Here is a 23,498-nt window from a genome sequence, read left to right as displayed (position 1 = left end):
ACGAGATCTTAGACTCCGACAGAACTTCAATACAATTAATTATGATAGTAGTCTTAAAGCAATCGCAAATCAAATTCACTTAATAAGATTAATTTTACTACAATAACGATGACAGTTAGCAGTGGCACCGAACTTTTTATCTAAGTTATTGCTTTCTTTAGTCAATGTAAAAATAAATAAAAAATCACCAAGTGTAAAATGAAGAAAATTAGAATTAATTAAAAACCTTGACATAATTAATTAGATTAAGAAATAAAATGAAGTGGAGTATGATGTGATAAGTGTGGAGGTGTATGTTACCCGCGCGGGCCCGCAGGGTGCGCCCAGTTTCCCGGCAGCCTCGTGGCGGGCGAGGCAGTGGCGGCATTCGCGCCCTTGCCGCCGCCCGCACCGTTGCTGCTGGCCATTTGTTGTACTGTGAAACGATAAATTGAAACACGTTAATCCATATACAATCTTTATTTACAGTAGTAGTAGCTGGTACCGCTTTTCTGTAAGCCGGTCTGGCTACGTACCACCCATTCATCATAGATATCTTCTTCTACGAACAGCAGTGATTTGCATTGTTGGGTTACAATTTAAAATACATAACACTTTAAACTACAGGTACAAGGGACGTAACATCTTAGTTCAAAAGATTGGCGGCGCATTGGCAATGTAGGAATTGTTAAAATTAATAACGCTGCCAATATCTATGGGTGGTGATAAGCACTTCCCAGCAAATGGCCCATACACCAGCAATGTATCATAATTAGCTTACAATGTAAGTGTGTGAGTGGTGCAGGCGCGCGTCGGCGGCAGAAGCAGCAGAGGGCCAGCAGTGCCGCTAGCGCCAACAACGCTGCACCGCCCGCCGCTACCGCTGCCCACGCGCCGCTACGCGCGCCTCCACCGCTCTCTGCGAACACAAACGTTTATTGCAATAAGTAAGTTGGCTTGGCATGCAAAAACAAATCGATTATTCGATATTTATATAAATAAATTTTGAGTTGTATTTGTTATTATTCTATAATGTAAGTTTTTACTGCACCACCATATTGCCGTCTTCCATACCCTTTATCCTTTTAACCGAAAGGTTGTCTGGAAGAAATGGCTTATAAGCCATAAGACCGCCTTTTACTTGGCCAATTTTCTTTGAAAGAAAATATATTTTGTGTCTATATACATAAGTATATTTGGTGTGCAATAAAGAGTTAAATAATAATAAATACATTGGACAACATCACATACATTACTCTGATCCCAATTTAAGTAGCTAGAGCACTTGAGTTATGGAAAATCAGAAGTAACGACGGTACCACAAACACCCAGATCCGAGACAACATAGAAAACTAATATTTCTACATCGACTCGGCCGGGAATCGAACCCAGAACCTCAGAGTGGCGTACCCATGAAAACCGATGTACACACTACTCGACCACGGAGTTAGTCGTATATTTATAAGGGCAATAGTAAAATCAACGAAAGTAACTTCGATTGAAATCTGGGAAATATGTAATTTCTTACACATATTTTCCAGTGACAATGTAATTACCAAAACACTAATTTAATCACCGGGACAAAGCGCGGCCGTGTCCTCGTCGGAACCGTCCGCACAATGGTCCACGCCGTCGCACGTCAAGTCCGCGCTGACGCAGAACTCGCGTTGCTTGCACCTGAACTCCTTGCAGCCGTGTTCTGAAAAATTATAAAACAGTGAGGAACCATCAGTTTTCACCTATCTAATGTAATTACATATAAGATTTGCTGTGGACTTAAAGATAACCTCACTAATCGTTGAGTGGACATTAAGTTTTGGCGAAGTATATCATATGAGTTATTCATACCTATGTCAAAAAGACCTATGTTTTGTGCTGTATAGCAAAAAGCTTAGCCTTCCTTTTGAGGAGAACCAGAGTTCAGATAGATGAGTGACCTGATGAAATTTAAGTGCTTGGCCATAATTAGACTAGGTTTTTAATCGTCTTTAAAATCCAGATGATCTGTATAAATAGCTTAGGATCCTGAGTTATTTGTAGTTAATCCTACGCTTCCACTATGCACCACACAATGATAGAGTAGCCCAAAGATTATCCCTGCAAGTTCCCTGGAGAGACCTCTCGTTGCTGAGATAAATGTAATACTCAGTAATGAGAACTGCTGGAAGGAGGTGGTCTCCTGTGAAAACGTTATGTCAAGAAGGCGGCCCCGGTGCGGTTTGGTTAGAAGAGTATCTCCACTGATATTTTACGCTTAAGGTAACCGAGGAGAAGGCGTCGACACTCTTTATATTTTTTATGGTATAGGTTGGCGGACGAGCATATGGGCCACCTGATGGTAAGTGGTCACCATCACCCATAGACAATGACGCTGTAAGAAATATTAACTATTCCTTACATCGTCAATGTGCCACCAACCTTGGGAAAAGATGTTATGTCCCTTGTGCCTGTAGTTACGTTTTGATTGTATGCACAATCGGTTTCGCGGCGGTGTGGATATCACTGGTTTTTAGTCGGTATTCCGTCTCATGATTGTCTATGAATATCTTAGCTCGAGTGCTTGGATGATTAATTATAAAACGCTTTAAAACATAGGTAAGGGGTGTAAATGCATCACTGCAGACCGTAAAAATCTCAGCTATGCTTACGGAGGAGATTTGAGATTTGGGTCTGTTACCTTCAAAAGCATGAAATGTTAACAATACGTAATTACAAAAAAAAAGTAGTAAGTACAAAGTAAACAACGGATTTGCACGTACTATCTTTATTAAATCTCATTAAGTCCACCGAGGTAAGCCCGCTCATATAAGTTATTTAGTAGACATTATATAGCTCTGTAATGTATTTTGTAGGTGAGTCAGTGTAACAGGTACAGTTTCCAAGATTGATATCACCTTGGTTTTTGTACGTAATGGTTAAAATTTCATACGGCATCAATTCTTATGGGCATTAGGGACCACTTATTATTGACCTACATTCATGACCTATTAGATAAAATAAAAAAATGCTTGGGCCAGAATTATAATTACATTTAAAAGTATCCATTATAAGAATTTTATGATCTTATTTCAAGCAATATTAAGCGTTCCTTGTCCAGGGTAAACTAAATATTAAAGCTTGTAATTTTAAAATAATAACGCTGACGTGTGATGACGTAATCGAATTACGGCCGCCATGATGGAAAATGGCGGCGAACAATAGACACGAACGACAATCCATCAAGTGATTTTGGTGGACGAATAACGAACGTCGATCACACCGGACGTATTGAAAGGACGCGAATGAAATTTATTTGTATACAATACACGTGTAAAAAAATATTGCCAACAATTTACTTTTAACCGCCTTCAAAATAATGGAATTTATCAAATCTCTATACAAAAACGATTAGCTACACGAGTTTGACAATTATTTACAAGAATTTATAAGTGCTTGAGGATAGATTTTAATATACGGTGTTAATGTTGTGACCATTACACGAATTGTTTAAGTTTTCCAAACGAATCAAATAAAGCATATTCGAAAAATTAATATTTTATATTCTTGAATCTTAAAATATCCTTTCGCTGGTTCTTCTCAAATCTTAAATGTTTTCTTTTTACCATCAATTTCATTTAAACAATCAAAAATCAAATCAAATTCAAAATTAAGTATTTTTGAATTTTCATTTTACATGATTAAACTAAAAGTGTAATTAAATGTTTTTTTACTTTGATGTTCCTTGGCAAATATAATAAATATAGAAAATCGTCGTCTGCATATTATAGGGATATAAAGTGGGGGGAATTTTTGCTTACAGAAACCCCAGTATATTCAATTTGTCCAGATCGATTAACAACTAATCAAATTATATATTTTATATAAACATTACATATAATATGAATCAGTAAAGTAAATCAATTTGATTTTTGAGAAATAATTGCCTGAAACCTTTTAGGAAATCAGAATATAGTTTATTCAAGTAAACTGTTACAAGGACATTTTGAATCGTTAATATGCAAGGTTAAATTTGATGTCACAATTGGTTGGAAGTTCGATTTCTATGAAGATTCAGTAATTAATGTTTTTTTATGGAATAGGTTGGCGGTCGAGCATATGGGCCACTTGATGATAAGTGGTCACCATCACCCATTGACAATGACGCTGTAAGAAATATTAACTATTCCTTACATTGTCAATGCACCACCAACCTTGGGAACTAAGATGCTATGTCCCTTGTGCCTGTAGTTACACTGCCTCACTCACCCTTCAAACCGGAACACAACAATACTGCGTACTGATGTTTAGCGGTAGAATATTTGATGAGTGGTTGGTACCTACCCAGGTGGGCTTGCACAAAGTCCTACTACCAAGTATTATAACTTTACTGATATTAAAATCCTACATGAATATTAATGGATGTAAACCTTACTCGATTTTTCTTTCCTCGTCATACAAGAGTATTTGTAAGAAGTAACGAAGGAAGGTTATGTTAGAGCGTCCATCGATCAAACATATTAACGCTTCAATCGATCGTGCGGATGAGAAACCAACCACCAAGCAAAATCATCCCCATGATAACCTTAATTCTAAGGACCGCGGAAACTGTAAAATTCTGTCAAAATAATTCCACGCGGTACTCATTATTCATCCCAAAATAAATTATTAGAGAAACATCTGCATAGCTTCAAATAATATCTAAGGCTATAAGGAATAACACAATACCAGAAGCTGACCATGCGAATCCATCTTCTTTAGTGCAAGTATCATCGGTAGAATTTACGTCTGCAGCATGGAGATACAAGCCTATATTGGTTATATATTTGCATCTAAATATATATAATTAAAAGCGTACAGGAATTAAATATATTTTGAACCTGAAAAATTTCTTAAAGGTCTGCTTTTTCTGGCAACAAGTTTATTTAGATAAGGTACTTTAACATATTACGATCACATCGTACTCGTAACAATGATCGCGTAAACTCGGCAATAAAGAATCGCGCTTTCGGACCCTCTTCGGATGATGCCTTTTATATCCTCAACAAATGATACAATACACCCAATGCGTCCACTAGTGACGCGCTGCAGCCCTTCTCTCGCTTTCAAAAAGCAGTTACAATTGTTCGTTTTGTCGATCACTGTTATTTTACTAGAATAGATTCAGGTTTTGTTTACGAGTTTAGCGATTACTGTAATCTGTTTCAGTACACATCTATCTGATTAGAGGACTATCTAATTGTACTGTCATATTAATGTATTGGTTTTTCTGGGTTGAATCCATATTCCTATTTTCGTTCTATATTCAAATATACCTTTAGCTACTCAAATATCTTATTTGCTGTGTAGGTTCACCTGGTTACTGTTTGGCGTGATGGTGGATTCAAATAATATACACAGGTATGCAACCCACGATACTGGGTATAGAGGCAGAATATTAGGTTTAAATTTACTTGTACTGTAACCATTTTGGTACGAAATAATAACGAACGGCAACTTTAATAGAAGTGGGTATTATATTGATGTCCTTCCCTTACATTGACAGAACTGTATCACTGACAAATACTAGAAAAAAGGGTGCAAATCTCGAAGTTCTGGGTTCAAACAACAGGTCGGACCAGTACATTGGGAATTTTTTTTTGTAGATGAAATCTCAGTAACAGCCAGGCGTCTGCAAGGGAGTGCGCTCTCGTGCCTTGGAAAGTATGTAAAAAAGGATTTGCCATACCATCGGATAGTAAGAGTGAGAGAGTAGATAAAAGCGTAAACAAAGGTGGGTTTATATTTACGTGCACACTTATTTACTATAATACAGCCTGAGTAGATGGCTGGTCTGAATTGTGATAGCATCGCATAGTCCTGCAGCCTCTCTAGTCCGTGTCCAGGATGACCATCGTTTTAGAGGATAGGAATTTCACATAACCCAGTTATCCTCCCCCAGGAATCCGTATACCAGTTTGAAGGTTTCCACCAAGTGAAACAAAAAGCAACCGTCGTTGGAAATCTGCCAAGACGACAACATCACTGTGTTTATGGATAATAATGCCCATGTGACAAAATAACAAAGAACCGTTTTGGACAAATAACTCAACACATTATATAAGCGAATATACAATACACGAACAAACCTTTTAAATACGTAATAATATAAAACAAGGACAAATAACTACGGGAGCGTTTTTAATTAAATATGAACAAAAAGAAAAAAAAATATAAGCTAAATTAATGCGACGTAAAACAACACCGGTTCGAGGGCAAGGGATAATAAATTGAATTTAAACGGAGATCCGGCGCCGGCTCAGCGGTTTTATCGTGTAACATTCAAAAAGGATTGCATTCAATTATTATATTTCATTTAATATTTACTAAATATAAACCCGCGGATACATTTACATTGATATTTTAAATGTTCTGACATGTATTTCGTAGTAAATGTATCCATGGAATTTATGACATTGGAGTTATGAATATTCGTTGATTTCCATATATAACATTAAATATAATTGTATACAAATCATTGTACATATTAAAATAGGCACAAAATTGAACTACCGTTATATATACTACCTATCAACTGTATATAAGAGTACTGGACTAAGATTCTTCTCCCTTTGAGAAAGTTTGGAAATTCCACCACAGTGCTCCGATATGGGTCAGTGGATATAGATGTGTTAGAATTTCACTGACATTAGCCCATGCAGGTTATTTTCACCTCTGAACATGAGATGAATTACAAATATATTAAAATTGAGTAGTACTTGCTTGAGTGTGAACCCTCAATCATCAGTTAAGGTTCACGAGTTCTAACAACTGATTACTTGATACTTACTTTTTACCACCATGTAAGAAAATTACCAAAATGATGATAGAAAAATATTAAGGATTATTGAAAAATAAAAATAATTCACTTAGGTTTTCGTTAAAAGGCATTTTATATTAAAAAGCTGTCCACAGTCGGTGCCATTTGTACACGTCAGTTAAAAAGGAAAGACCGAAAGCTACTGAACTACACATGAACACGAACTTTTGAAGATGAATTACAGGAAATACTTTACAGCTCCGTTTTCCATATAAGTCACATGACTTAAGTGACCCAGTAGAGCAGGGGATCCTTAATGACACACGGGTTCAAACCAATGAGGTTTCGAGTGCATAATATGTATATATCAAGTGCGTGGAGAAATGCATAATGTTGGTTGACTCATTGGTATACTTTTATGAACAAACTGCATCAGCGTGATGTTCTTTGCCATAGGATACTGAGTGATTTTACTTTCAGGTAGTATCTATACAAACAATATTAATGCGGTAGTTACTCTACCTGTCTGTCTGTAAAGCTTTAACTGCTAAACCAATCTGAAATGTTTTATATATTAAACAAGCTTGAACCCCAAGAATGTACATAGGCATTTTTGTACATAAACCTACGACGGGTTTACACGCAAGCGAAGACGCATAGACAAAAGACAAAGACTATTATTTTATGATCTCGACATTAACTTCCTTTGTATTTGAGTTTTATTTATTACATGCGTAATTGTGTTAATAAAATAAATATAATAAATATGAGACAACATCACATACATTACTCTGATCCCAATGTAAGTAGCTGAAGCATTTGTGTTATGGAAATCAGAAGTAACGACGGTACCCCAAACACCCAGACCCAAGACAACATAGAAAACTAATGGTAATCTACATCGACTCGGCCGGGAATCGAACCCGGGATCTCAGAGTGGCGTACCCATGAAAACCGGTGTACACACCACTCGACCACGGAGGTCGTCAGGTGTGTTAAACTACAAACCAACATACAAAAAAACATAAATTATTGGCGAGCGAATTTCATATTCTTGCCTAGCATTTTTTTCACTGCTAAAACGCGCTACGTGCTACCTACACGTAAAAGTAGGGGTATGTGGGACTCGTCGGTGTCCAAGATGAACAGAACATCGGAATACACACTAAAATCCAGCGGTACTCTCCCCGTCTCATCGGCGGGTGCCACGGGATCGCTTTCGCATACTACCGTGACGCCTGACTGGTCTCCAACTCTTAGGAGATTTCCCGGAGTACTGAGTTTCCCCCCTAGTCCCTGAGGCGCCTATTGAGGCGGGAGGAGAAGGTACGCATAGCGCTTCTTCCTCCATCCCGGGTCCTCTTCGGCGGAGCGAGTCTGCAGTGGCATCCTCATATTCTTATCATATCTTTATGTTTACAAGTCTTAGATGATTTATTTCATATTTTTTTCCGTGATGTTTATTTAACTTGTAAGTTCAAGATTTCTTTAAAAATGTTTCCGTAACATCATAGTTATGAAACTCGTTTTCGCTGTAAAAGTGCGACAAAAGGCGTTTCCGTCCCAGAGCATACTTCACAAGCGAATAAGCAAATATGATTGCGTTACGTACCACGCAACTCGGTTTGCGCTCAAACTTGCCAAAAACCACTATATTTTTCCACGCAGTCAAGTCGAAAATCTAATTGATTCTACATGTGGAAACAATGTGTGATGCTCGCATGAAAATACCAAGGATTATTTTATTTTAAACATTATGCTCAAACGCTTACTGCGATCGTGACTCCGACTCATATATAACTTCCAAAGCTCCTATACACATTTCAATAGTAAAATATATGTATGAACGAATGAAAAAAAAACAGGTAACAAACGACATATTAAACTATAACAAATGGGGACTAATTACGTATTTCCTTTCATATAGAGTTTCTTCCGAACCTTATTTTTAATACTAGAGATTTATTAAATAATTGTTTTTACTTATTTGAAATATCATAAGATAATCACGTGATATACGTGAATAGTCTAAATTTATTTTGAAATTGTAGAGCGTTGTATAACATTACTACTAAAATCTCCTCCGAAACGCGCTGTATCTCCTGATGTTAATTCAATTTATTAAATTGCCATCAGAATTTATTAAATGATCATCAAAAGGAATCGCTTTTATTATTTACCAGATGTTCGTAAACAAATGGATGACACATTTATTAGAACAGATAAATATAATTAGACTTAATACATGTTTTTATTGTATTTTCAGTTGAAATCAAAATAAGTAAAGTAAAATAAAGTAACAGCTTGTAAATTTTCCCAATGCTGTTCTAAGGCCTCCTCTCCCATTAAGGAGAGGATTTGAAACATATTCCACCACGCTGTTCCAATGCGGGTTGGTAGAATGCACATGTGGCAGAATTTCGATGAAATTAGACACATGCAGGTTTCCTCGCGATGTTTTCCTTCAACACCGAGCACGTGATGAATCATAAACATAAATTAAGCACATATATAGTGGTGCTTGCCTAGGTTTGAACCCGAAATCATCGGTTAAGATGCACGCGTTATAACTGGGCCATCTCAGTTTTTAAATCCGAGATATGTTTTATGTAAAATTTCAAGTAAATTAATTCACAGATACAGAGACTCAGCGTGTGATATAAGGATAAAATTTATAATGAGTACGACAAGCTTGAATAATCGTGAAAAGGAAAATGTGATCGTGGACTAAAGGGTTTCCGAGCTCATAATATCCACTCACACAAGCACACTTTCATTTATAAGATGAGATAAGGGTGGAATGTGCGAACTGCCCTACAGCGTTCCGTCGAATAAATAAACATTGAGGATAATTAAAGAGGCGCCGAAAGAGGGTCGACGCGAACTCCTCCGAGGAATCTCTCGCCCCGATGTGTTCGTGTGATCAAATGTACAAACGTTCTTTGTAAATTGCTGGCTTTGTGATCGTGTCTATATATTGTGTTATCAACACTATTGTATTTATTACAGCGATATTACAAAAGTTCGCAACGTTTTTCTAATGTTTCCTTAAAGCTCAGTCAATCGATTCAAGATTTTTTACAAGAAGGAACGTTTTTATTTTTACTATTCGAACTAACCTCAATATTGTCTCAATTGCTTTGAAACACGTGGAACATTTTAATATTCTCTATTTTACGAAAATACCACAATTTGTATTCATTTTCATAATCCAATGGGACCGCAATTAGGTCAGGTACAGGACCAACTCCTTTATTTGGTTTCTGAGGCACAACTCTTTTTTAAATGGAGGATGTCGAACGGGTATATAGTTGTAAGTTATAGAAATTAGTTCTGTCAATTTCAAACTATTCTATACTTTTTCGAATCGCTATCGAACTTGACTGGTACCTACCCAGACAGGCTCAGATATAGCAAAAATCATCTGGAATCCTTGAGCTCCAAAATTAGTAATTGTATTTTACATAGGTCTCCTCAGACTTCAGGCGTAGTATTATTTTTCAGCTTTTAGTCGTAAGGAAATAGTTTTTAAATGAAAATATCTTCAAAGTAAGTTTTCGAATGAAAAATGCCATGAAAAATCTGAACTGAAAAAAATATGAACGATCGAATCGAAAAATCTTAATCTGTTCACGATCGGTGTGGCTATCAGGGAACATAGACAAAAAAAATTGATGGCGTGGATAATCTCCTTATTTTTGAAGGCTGCTGAAAATAAATCAATAACCTTGAATAGAAAAGCCAGGTAAACATCTACGTAAAAGTCATCTATGGCCAATCAACTAGATTAATTGAATCTAACCTTACCCAAATATTGAGCCAAGTGCATTGAGATCTACCTGCATCTTTATATATTAGGTACAAGTACAATAGGAGATGCAAATATTGTCAATGACACATTAAATTAACAACCTGACCTCTACTTTTCTTAGAAGATAATGATTGGAGAAAATTCCACAACGCCTAATTCCGGTTGGATGACACACACGTGATATATATTTTTTTAATTAGACACATGCAGGATTTCTCATCACCACCGAACGTGATAAAATTACGAACACAAATTAAGACAGATGAAAATTCAGTGCATGCCGTGATTTGAGCCCGAAATCATCGGTTGAGATACCATCCTCAGTAATGAGTCATTTCGAGACAAACTAAAAAGTAAAGAGTAAAGTAAGTAAAGTAACAGCCTGTATATTTCCCACTGCTGAGATAAGACCTCCTCACCTATTAATGAGTGGGTTTGGAACATATTCCACCACGCTGTTCCAATGCGGGTTGGTGGAATGCACATATGGGAGAATTTCGATGAAATTAGGCACATGCAGGTTTCCTCACGATGTTTTCCTTCACCGCCGAGCACGAGATGAATTATAAACACAAATTAAGCACATATACATATATAGGGGTGCTTGCCTGGGTTTGAACCTGCAATCATCGGTTAAGATGCACGCGTTCTAACCACTGGGCCATCTCAGAGACAAACTAAAAGGAACATCAATTACAACTGAAACTTACTGGGGTCCTTAACGGCTGTGATGACGAGCTTGAAGCCGTTGGCGTCGGTGCCCCAGTTGTCGGTCACGTACTTAAGCGTGACGAAGTTGCTGCGCGTGAACAGCGCTCCCACCTGCTGCTTCGTGTTGCGGCAGGACAAGTCCGCCTGAAACAAACGGGAATCGAACGCGTTGTACTATCTGCAATAATGTCGCATTACACTTAGCTATTATTAGTTTATTATCAAACTACCGACCCGGCTTCGCACGGATGCAATACTGATACTAAATATACCACAGAATTTACGACAACACATTACAAACTTCTAAAATGATTAGTGTTTCTTTACTTTTATTATATACGAAAACCTTCTATTAATAAACCTTATTAAAATCCGTTACGTAATTTTAAATATTTAAGCATACAAAGGGATATAGAGACAGAGAAAGCGACTTTGTTTATACTTTTTACATATAATTGTAGATAAAAATCCAATTGTTTCATTCCTAAAAATAATATATTATCAAGTATTCAGAAACACCACGTTTACTATAATGTATAAACCGGTTTGATAATAATTATTCCTTGAATAAATAGAATTGGAATAGATATTGCCAAAGCCATATCTAATGAGACATCTAATTAAAAAGAGATCAAATGATATTGGAGATAGATAAATTACTAATATGTCAACATCTGTTACAATTGATAATGTGTGTGTGTGTGTGTGTGTGTGTGTGTAATTTGCTTGAGGTCGAAATAACTAGGATGCTACATATCATAAACAACTCTCTGACCTGTGAGTGAGTGAGTAATAGTTAGTGTTTTACTATTGCGCTTTATATTATACTAGCAGTTACCCGCGACTTAGAGGGTTAGTTGTCATGTGTTGGGCAAAAAAAATACCCTATGTCCTTCCTTGAAGTTAAAATTTGCTTCAAATTTCATCGGTTCAGCGGTTTGGTAGTGAAACAGCGACAGACAGACACTTACTTTCACATTTATAATATTAGTATAGTCTGTTATATGTTATAGTCAAGAGAAGTTGTTAAACTCGATTTGATGTACGCTTCGAAGAAAATCTTTTATCAAATACTAGAAACTCTATTGTAGCCATTTTGTGTCGTACAAAAAACTCCACAATTTTAATCAATCATGGATTTAAGCGGAAACGTTGTGCTCTTTTGTGCTACACGAACAAAGTAACCGGTGTGACTATTGTACAGCAATCTTAGCATTCAGGGTGCGGCAGCTCACCGAGAATCTGAAAAACAGGTTTAGCGGAGAGCTCAGGTACGCTCATGCGCCGGCAATATTTCCTTCATCGGGGCGGGCTTACTGAACGATGGCATTATTTCGCTGTCATATTTCAAGGAGAGCGATCGCAGCGACGTGACGGCTCTGCTCTCTAGATCCCTCGCCCTCCCCGCCACCCCCACCCCACTTCCAATACCCCGCATCAAAGGCGTTACTTGCATTGGACTTTTACACTTTTTTCGCTCTATACCGAAGAGTTTAATAAAGATCGGTCTTGGGTTGATATTAAAATTCCTCTATAAATTCTTCTCAAATTTTCAAGCTACGTCTGGAATTTGGAATTCACTCCTTTCAGTATTCTTTTTACACCTCATTCAAGTTTTCAAATTATAAACAAGTATTTTGATTTTAAATTCCTTGAGTGATGAGTTTCTACTCAGAGCTTGGAACGAAATAACATAGATGCGGGAAGGGCCGACAAAAAATGTTTCCTACAATATAACTAACCTTAAAATTGATAACACCATTTTCTTATATTTTATCTTTGCTTAAATTATATTGTCATCTTAGGAAACTCGATAAATATAGTGTTTATATATATAATGAGTCGAATCCCATTACGAATTAAAGTATTTAAAAACAGACCCAGAAAAAAACTCTTTAACGATAACTGCAATAAATTTGAGAGTTTCGTCCAAAAAAACGTAGCGACCGAAATAGCACTTAAAAAGAACGAACAGTTTAAATATCCGAGCCAGTCGCCGGACGAGCACGCTCCTCAATTTAAGTGTGGATTAGCTGGACTGCACCTAATTTGAAATTCAGCGCGAGTAACTCACTGCAGACGATGCAGACTATGCAACAAGGAAACTTGTAACGGACTTCTAGACACGCGCTCGCACTAACTCCACTGAACATTGACCCGATGAATAAGTGCTCTACAGTTCGAACTTACACGAGGGGGCAGCACATCGTGGGGAATCACTATCATTTCTGTAATGAAAGTTGTCGCCCGAAGTTACGCGCATTGTTTTAGAGTTGGAAGATATTCGAGCACGCATAGTTGAGGAGCCCGGACTCCTCAACTATAGGGGCGATACAGGTGGGAGAACTTGAGCCTTTGTCTCCGTAATGAATCCGTGACATTGTTTCCCTCGAGTTGTAACACACGATGTCCGCTTTATTCTATTTAAGTTAACAGTTACATTTAGTCCGTCCATTGTTTTATTAACGCCTCGTCGATTGTTAGATTAAGCTCTTTGTTGTCGGAGACCGCTACGGGGCCGGGATTTGCTTCATTTTTTATGCGCCGAGGGTTTTAATCACGTCCACACAGACTTCATTATTATTAACACTGGGTGAATTTGCAGATTTTATACCTGCGAAAAACACTCTCGTAAACAGATGTGATTTGTTATACGTATACTGTGGCTCAGCTTAGGTTGATTAAAATAAAAGTGCTCAATAAAGTACAGCAACAAAGAGTTAATTAGCATAAGAAGAGCATATAATGAGCGAGCTAACGCTAGACCAAACTATAAGAATGCGCTGAGAACTAAACAATGCCTTATAACTTTTTTTTTAATTAACTGTTTAATTTAAAGGAAGAGTTTGAACTGTTGAAGGATATTCCGCTACCCTAGAGCCGCATATTGTATTTGAAGGGTATTATGTTCTTAACGTTGAAAAGTTTTGCAAAATAAGTGGCTTTAAGGACATTGTCCGGGCCATTGAGAATTCGCCAAAGTTCAGAACCGTTCCGCGGCTATGTGCCCGATAAAATATCAGAGTCTCATCCAATTTGAAGTAACAATTACGGATTTCCATTTGAAGCGGAAACCACAAGTAGTCGAGTGAGATCGTTTGAAGGAAACTTTTCTCAAAAACGAGTCCAAGTTGGTAAGGTTTTCGTTGCCAAATTAGCGTGGATATTACAATTGTCAGGAAATACGACAGGACTTACGTTCTTACTTGTTTTAAATTCCACTATTGTAATTGATTTACAGTGTCTCAGAACTTTGGAGTCATTATCAAGCGTTTGGTAAAAGATCTTATTCTTCCTTTAAAATGAATTTGTAATGCTCATGAAATTGAAACATTTTGTGAACCTAATGGGTTACAAGTAAGAAGGAAATAAATTACCAACATAATATTAACAGAGGGCCGACGACAGCATCATACAGCTAGATAAATAAAAGGGTTTCAATTCATCATGAACACATTTACGTCACGCATCCTTCCACCCTGACGAATCCTTCAAATTATAGAATGATGATGAAAAATGTTCCATTAAAGCAAAGCCCGCAATTTATTTCTCTGGAGCGACAGAACCCTCGCTTAGCGGAACATAAAGTATTCATACTTTAAACTTTAAAACGGCGACTCGCTGACAGCCGCTTGAATAGAAAATTAAAGCGTAGAATTTGGCACACACTGGAGACTCCCTACGCTTTCAACGGGATTGTGGGTCGCGTTTTAGTACTAATTGTGTGTATTTAGGATAAGCGGGAGTAAACAAGCCGAGACTTAAAAGAAAACCACTTAGGATTCCATTGACATTTTCTCCTCTCGGAGTATTACAATGGTCTTTGTTCTCAAGTCTCGGTGACCTGAAGTTTAGGAATTTGAATTTAAAATTCGAGAAGTTGTATCTTCAGTGGCGTGTTAATTGCTAAGCAGGTGCGACTGCGGGACATCTGACGGTCGGCCGCATTGTGTGTAAGTCATTAGCATACTGCCGTTAAATTAATATAATATATTTCCTACAACTTTGTTTATACAGAAGAGAGATTTATTAGCTTACAAGGGTAGTTAAAACTTATCCTAAGCCTTCATAAGGAACTAAACTACCATATAGTGTCAGATATATGGGTAAACAAAATAAATTGCGTCTCTTATTGATCCTTCTGGTTCAATCAAAACTATCAGCGTTATTTTTAACTATAGAATGTCAAAGTCAAAGTCAGAAGTCAAAGTCAAAAACCTTTATTCAAAATTGAAGTGTTCTACCACCGGTTCGGAATTTAACGTCTTAGACCTGAGAAGAACCGGCGAAAGAAAGTAAGCGGGATCTATTTTTTTTGTTACTGTCATGTTACAATATACAATAACAAACATATTTTTGTTATTTGAAACAGCCTGGAGGCTATCATTGAGTAGAGTAGTCCGAAGTAAGATAAGCCTTCACGAAATTTACTTTTAGTTATTAACACTTCTGTGTGACAAGAGTTTTATTTATGTGTTTATGAATAATAAAATCGAAAGCAGTATCTCTATTACTAAATTAAAAAAAAAATCTTTCGACTTTCATTGTCCAAAAGTTAATTCCACAAAAAGAGAATTGAAAAATAATTTAACACAGTGGTGTGTCCAAATACCATGAACACTGCAATACTGAGTATTGCGGTGTAGTCATAGAATACGTGACGATACCTAACCTAGATTGGCTTGCACAAAATCCTACCAATCCAGAAGACTATTCTTCATATTACAAAATAGCATCCAACACTCGTCCCAATTATAAAAATCATTTAAGAAATTAATTGATAGCAAAATTTCCAATAACCGAATCGACCTGGTATTTATCTAGCCTCATTAGCATGGCGTTTCTAACATCTTTAATAAATTAGCGACGAACCATCGCCGTGATCGTGGAGGGGGGAAGGGGGTGAATGAGAATAATCGGGACCCTCCGTAATTGCTGCTAGCGACGTCTTGGAATGCCTCCAAATTGGAAATGATATCGATAAAACTCTCGTTATGTGATATATTGAAAGGTAAGTGATATGAAAGGTATTTTAATACTCCGAGGGGACGTTCACTTCGGTCCCTTTGTTCTTGAGGAATTCTCAATTATTCTACGTATTTGTACATGTATAAACATATATTGAGGGAACTGATTTATCACAAATACCAATTATGTCATAATTACATAGCATAAAACAATGCTCTCACCGCTGTCTATCTCTATGTATGCTGAGATCTTTAAAAATATGCAAAACAATTTGATGCGGTGTTTTTAGTAGATGGATTGATTCTAGAGGAAGATTTATGGATATAATACATGCAAAATATAGTAGAAAAACACAAATAATTTGAATTTCTAAAGTGATGTCGTACGACGGTTTATATTGTCGAATGGCTGAAAAATTGTAAGCGTTGTTAGACATTCTGTAATATGTTTAGTGTCGGCATTGTGCGAAGCCGGGATGAATCACTAGTATGTGATAATTCATAGGAATTGTAAAGTTCAACAGTCCCCATCACCCATAGCGCCTTACATCACCACAGACACACCATAAAAACTATATAAAAACGTGATGACGAGCTTGCACATAGATTTATGTCCTTTCTATAATTAAGATTAAACAGGGTTTTCCATGTTGTCTTAGACAAACAGATACGGCGACCATATAATTATATTATATATTTTTATATGATGATAAATATTGTTGATTTATTTTACGCTATTGCTTGGTGAACGAGCATATGGGCCAACTGATGGTAAGCGGTCAACACCGCCCATAGACAATGGCAATGTAATAAACATTAATCATTCTTTTCCTCGCCAATGCCCTTGGAGACCAAGATGTTGTGTACTTTGTGCCTGTAGTTACACTGGCTCACTCACCCTTCAAACTGGAACACAACAAGACCGAATACTGTTGTTTGACGGTAGAATATCTAATAAGTGGGTGGTATTTACCCAGACGGGCTTGCACAAAGCTCTAACCGCAATTAATGTTTTATTATTTAAAATCAATTACCTTTGGGGGCGCGGTAGCATGGGCTCCATCATAGACGTAGAGATGGTCGTTGCAGTCGAGCTGCAGGAGGTCAAAGTGCAGCATGAAACGCTGCAAGATGCTGTGCGTTTGGAACGTGACGGTACAGTCGAGGTTCCGCTCGTTGCGGGACCACAGCACGCCGCCATCCAGCTTGCGGTACTGTCGCTGTAGGAAGTGGTCCTTGCATAGCGAGTCCATATAATCTGTTGGAAAAAAACATCTACAATTACTCAAACAGTCTTTAGAAGGCTTGAAGCGTCAATAGTACAATGGTTTGGGGGCCTAAAGATGTAAAATGTCCCAGGATCGATCGTCCTCATTGGGACTATTGTTGCCCCACTCTTGTGATGTGATAAGTATAAGCGGATAGATAAGCTTAAGCGGATAGGTAAATAGGTGTATTAAGAATGTGAGGGCCATTGCTTTTGTGCATTATTAGTTAGAAAATGACCTTTTAATTTTAAATCTTTGAATCTTTACTATGAAAACGTTTAATCTTTTTTCAATCATGGGTGACTAATATTATAAAAATATTATTAGAACTTGTACAAGGAAGAGGGCTGATTCATTTGATGATTCAACGGGGAAATTCTGTTACAGTTCTCACACCAATATATGAAGGTTGTACAATCGATTCCGTTGCTATTTAGTTTTCTTTTATGGTACTTATGTAAGAGCATATATACAGATTTTAACTGACACGCGGCAATTGTGCGTTTTAGTTTAAAATGTGCTAGTTACAATCAAGTAAGGTATTTGCCAGCGTATAGCATTATTACTTAAAAAGAATTCAAATTTAGAAATACATTTAGTGTGTTTTGTGATTGATCGCAATTAAATATCTAATTCTATTTTGTAATTTTAATCATTAATATATTTCATTATTTTAAATATATATTAAATAGTTGAAAGAAAGTCACGAATTAAAATTCCATCATATTTTACTCACCTCGGACATATTACGATAAGATCTCAGATAACATTCTATCTATCTTTGGTTATCATTGATATAATTTATCCGTTACTCTCCAGAACTCTATCAGCCGTAGTGCGGGATATATCTTTTATCATTGTTGGGCATCACGTACGAGAAAGCAAATTCAATCATGTAAGTATATATTTTTATTACATATAACTTATACCTTTTTGAATATTAATACGCTATCCAGAATGAACACTGCTCTATTCTAGATTGAAAGGATGTGAACAAGCTGTTAACTTTGGTCGTTATCTGTGTTTGTTATAATTGTTGGCTTGTTTGATAGCTTGTTTCTATGTTATGGGAAACTAGTAATTCATTTAAAATAAGTTATTAAAATTAAAAACTTAACTACTGAGTTTCTTGCCGGTTCTTCTCGGTAGCATCTACTCTCCGAAACGGTCGTAAGCATCACTTAAAATAGTTGTTATGACGATTCAAAAGTACTTGTAAAAGCATACTTGAGTAAATTTTGATTTTGATTTTTAATGCAATATTCATATTAATAGTTCATTTATTGTAAATTTAAGAGAAGTGACTTATAGTTTTGTAGATGGAATTTTGTATATATACTTTATATGAAATTACCTGATTTTAAGGCTATAATACAGGTAATAAAATTTATGACTAATTGTAAAGACAAATTCCCCACCTTATTACGGCAATTAGTTTAATTATAAAGGACCTATTACGGTAATTAAAACACATTTTCTCACTCTGCAATAATTGATGTGCCTTGTAATACTGAACTCGTTACCAAAACCACTAGCGACAGTTAGCCGGCTAGCCGTTTTAACTCATCAACATTGTATACAGATTTAATTAATATGGTAAATTTGATTTTAAACCGTGACCAAATTTTTGACAAATATAAAGATTTGATATGTATGTCGAATTTTTAAGTTTTTTCATATGTTTATGGGTGTATAAGTGGAGGTCATCTCTCCTCATAAGCCATCGTAAATATAGGCACAAAGTTAAAACATCTTACTGGGAATTCCTGCGAAGATGCTCCAATGTGTGTTGATAATACACATGAAGCAGCATTTCGTTGAAATTCGACAAATGCAGGTTTCCTTACAGTGATAAATAAATAATAAATAAGCACATACAAATATTGTGGTGCTTGCCTTAATTTGAACCCGCAATTATCGGTTAAGATACATGTGCTATTACCACTGTCCTATCTCGGCTCTCGGATACTTGGCTTCGCATTTAAAAGTTGTATTATTATACTGCCAATACATTCGAGATTGTGATCAGACGACACATAAGCTTTATCAATAATTTTTATAGCCTACTTCATAACAAACAATAATTTATTTCCAGGAGCAGCAACGTAATGACTGCACTCTCAATCCTCATGCTGATAACCATGGCATCATCAGCTCCTACACCTCGCTCCCTTTTATCCATGGTGTCAGGGGTAACCACGGGTTTGGAGGTACCAACGGACTTCTTAGCGGGCGCTGACGCAGGCATGGGCGCCGTGCAAATTGTTATAAACATACGGGCCGACAGTCAAGGGAATATTGAGGTTGTACAGAATTAACACTAAGGATATACTTTACGAACTACCAAACGTAACATTAATCGAAAACTTAAATTAATTCATTAAAATTATGAGTGTAGAGGTCTGTTAAAGGCTTTAAGTTAATAACTACTTTCCCTATGTGTAATTACAATTATCATAATTATATTTACACACTTGTACTGTATATGTTACGAGGAAAAATATGTAATATTTAATTATTTTTAGATCTAGATGATAAACTATGCATAGTAATTGAATTAGTAATAAGTCAGTTATCAATATTATACGATCAAGTTGGACATCGTTTACAATTTGTTTACCAAAGATTGAATATGTAGATTTATCAGACATAACATTATTAATTTTATCTTAATTCTAATCGACAAACATCAAATTAATTTAAAATTATTTTGATCAATTAGTGTCTCAAAGTTGTTTAAATATAGTTTCAAATCACAAAGCCTATGTTTGCTCGCTCAGTTCCAAAGTATAAGGCTTAGTTTAATGAAGCGATCTAAAGCATCTCCCAAGTTAAAGCAAGTGCCGTTTATCTCGGCATAATTCGGCTAAAATATGTCCCAACTTGCTCCGTACTAAACCAAGAGTGTGACAAACTAACTGAATATGCAATCTTTAACTCATTATATAAACGAAACCATTTTTAAATTTACAAATTGTACTTATAGAATATTATAAGTAGATTCTAATCTACTAAAAATATTTATTTATGAATAGTTATAAATGACCCAGATTCAATCGTGACTTCTGATTTTTGTGCTCACAGACACTGCAGCTTCCATTCAATAATTATGATTCTATCCGTTAGTTTGTTATTACTGTTGCATATTACTAGTTTATGAGCCGAAGAAGGAGGTTTTCATCCCGGAAAACTTACGATTATCGAACCATTAAACGATCCTCTAAATTTAAAATATTTCGAAAATAATTTCGTCGTATTCGAATAAAATTCGTTTGTTGGATTATTATTGGTTTAGCTTTTCCGCAGATAAATATCTATCTTAAGCCTTATCTCGAGGGTGCACAAGTCACGTAGTTACGTTGGATAGTATATCGCAAGTTCTTATTTCGTTCTGCTATTTTCGTAACAACTGACATAAAGCTTTTACAAATAATAATAACGTCTAAAAAAACAGACGTTTCCTAAAATGCCTTGATGAACTGTGTAATGTTTGTTTGGTTGCAAAATCAAGGTTTAAAACTGGAACAGAACGCAAATGGCCCACGTGATGAAAGCCTCCGCCTATAGACAATGGAGCTGTAAGAAATTTTACCAACGCCTTATATCGCCAATGCACAAACATTGGAACCAATTTGGAAAAACTCTCCACCTATACGTTTAAACTGCGTGAAAATGAAACAAGACATGTTGTCTTACATTTTCGCGATTATTACACATTGAAATAAAACTAGTTTTAACGGATTTATATCGCGTATATTGCGTAGACTGTGTGTCTTCCCGTGACCACGAACGCTGTTAAGTGCTCGAAACGTCGGAATGATAAAAATAATTAATATACGCGATTTAAATCCGTTAAAACTAGTTTTATTTCAATATGAAACAAGAGTATAGTTTATCAATAACAAAATATTTGATAAGTGGAATGGAAGCAGTTTTTAATGTTGTTTAAAAGAAAATCCGATAGTCGTACGTCTCATGTTTAATCCCCGCGTCCGGTGCGAACGTAGCCGCAAGACCACCGTATAAAGTAGGTAATATGCGAGTCGGGGAATTGTGTCACGTCTGCGAGATATCGACTTATCGCGTCGATATGAGGTACATTCCTCCGAGAGTTATTTATCGCTCACATTCGCACGTGTTATTCGAATACCAATATTATATTGCTTAGCTATATACTTTCTATTATATACTCGTGTTAAACGATCAGGTGTTAGGGAACCTATGGCATTTTTTGCACTCCTTACGACATGTATGCAGAATATCAATACGATCATTTATAAATAAATAAATATGAGACAACATCACATACATTACTCTGATCCCAATGTAAGTAACAGACCCAAGACAACGTAGAAAACTATTAATAATCTACATCGATTTGGCCGGGAACCGAACCCGGGACCTCGGAGTGGCGTACCCATGAAAACCCTCGTACACACCACTCGACCACGGAGGTCGTCATTTGAGTTAGTTCAACCTAAAATTGTAACATACAAACAGTTTCACTTTCGATATTATAATATTAGTTAATATTGTGAAATCTTCAAATTGTTGTGATACTATTTACTATTCAACAAATATAAGCAGCCATTGTATTATTAATCGTCTGTACTTGTCAATCTTATAGTGTCTTTGTTAGTTACCAGCACGGTAACTTAACTTAAATTCAATTGCTAATATTCTTTAAAAGAAAAAAACAACACAATAATTGTGCAATGTATATCACAAATATGTACAATTTTTTTTTCATTCAAACTGATAAGACATATAATATAAAATTAAATGAGATAATATAGAATAGAAAATTAGAATAAAATAATTAATACTCTCGCAAAGAAACAAATCGAATCTGTTCATAAATGATCGGAGAATAGATTTCCATGATTATTACAAATATACAAAAAAATGAAAATACAACCAAAGTGATAGTTAGATTTGAATGTGTTAATGGTTGGACAATCACTTGGTAGTAGAAATGAAAGGTACCATCCAGTTATCAGATATTCTGCCAATAAGCAGCTATATTATTGTTTTGTTCCGATTCAAAGGGCGAGTGAGCCGGTGTATTGACAGACACAACAGATATAATTAATTTCCAAGGTTGGCGGCACATTGGAGATATAAGGAATAGTAAAGTATTCTTACGGCACCAGCGTTTATATGGGTGTGTGTGTTTTGGTATCACTATTAACCAGCCCATTTGTAGTTCATCTACAAATTTTATAAAAATTAAATTGTACGAACAGACAGTTTAGTGGAGCATAGACTATGTGTCCTTGTAAAAACGTATCAATAAATAATACAAAATCGAAGGTCAAAGAAATACAATGTTTATCAATTTTTTATTAAAATACTCAAACGAATATATACGAAATATTATGTTTACGAGTACAAATAATTATCAGTATGTGAAATTGTCCTCGTAGTTATCTCGTAATTACAACGGACGTAACTTGATTAATTAATTATTATCGTTTATTTTTGTAATTTTCAATAAATTATTTATTTTTGTACGTGGTTTTTTATTTTGATTTATTTTCAGTTGTTTTCCACAGATATTGTTAAGATTTTGTAAAGATTTATTATTATAATTACTAGTTTAATCAAAAGCAATTCTTTTAGTTAATTCTTTAAGTTAATTAATATTGTAATACGGTGGTAGGGCTTTGTGCAAGCCCGCCTGGTTAGGTACTACCCACGCATCAGATATTCTACCGCTAAACAGCAGTACGCAGTATTGTTATGCTCACCACTCACCACTACAGGCACAAGGGACATAGCATCTTGGTTCCCAAGGTTGGTGGCCCATTGACGTTGTAAGGAACAGTTAATATTTCTTACAGCGTCATTGTCTATGATGGTGACCACTTACCATCAGGTGGCACATATGCTCGTGCGCCAACCTATTCCATAATTTTTTTATTTGCTTTTACAACTGTAAGATTACATCTTTGTTAAATCACAACAATTTATTAAATTGCAATCAA

At 36.0% G+C, this 23,498-nt stretch overlaps 1 protein-coding gene across 1 annotated transcript in view; it reads right to left on the bottom strand.

Moving 5' to 3' along the window:
• Nucleotides 1–23,498, bottom strand: part of LOC124530860 — a 68,605-nt gene that overhangs the window by 2,190 nt on the left and 42,917 nt on the right. The window contains exons 2-6 of the mRNA XM_047105205.1: nt 17,278–17,501; nt 11,276–11,420; nt 1,556–1,678; nt 761–898; nt 301–415 (exon numbers count right to left, since the gene is read on the bottom strand). Of these exons, the coding sequence (XP_046961161.1) occupies nt 301–415; nt 761–898; nt 1,556–1,678; nt 11,276–11,420; nt 17,278–17,501 (745 nt within the window). The remainder of the gene's footprint in view (nt 1–300; nt 416–760; nt 899–1,555; nt 1,679–11,275; nt 11,421–17,277; nt 17,502–23,498) is intronic.

Source organism: Vanessa cardui, chromosome 7 (genome assembly GCF_905220365.1).
Source record: "Vanessa cardui chromosome 7, ilVanCard2.1, whole genome shotgun sequence".
In the NCBI taxonomy this organism is placed as follows: Eukaryota; Metazoa; Arthropoda; class Insecta; order Lepidoptera; family Nymphalidae; genus Vanessa; species Vanessa cardui.
The sequence above is the reverse complement of the archived record's forward strand: the minus strand, read 5'-3'. Positions and strand labels throughout refer to the sequence as shown.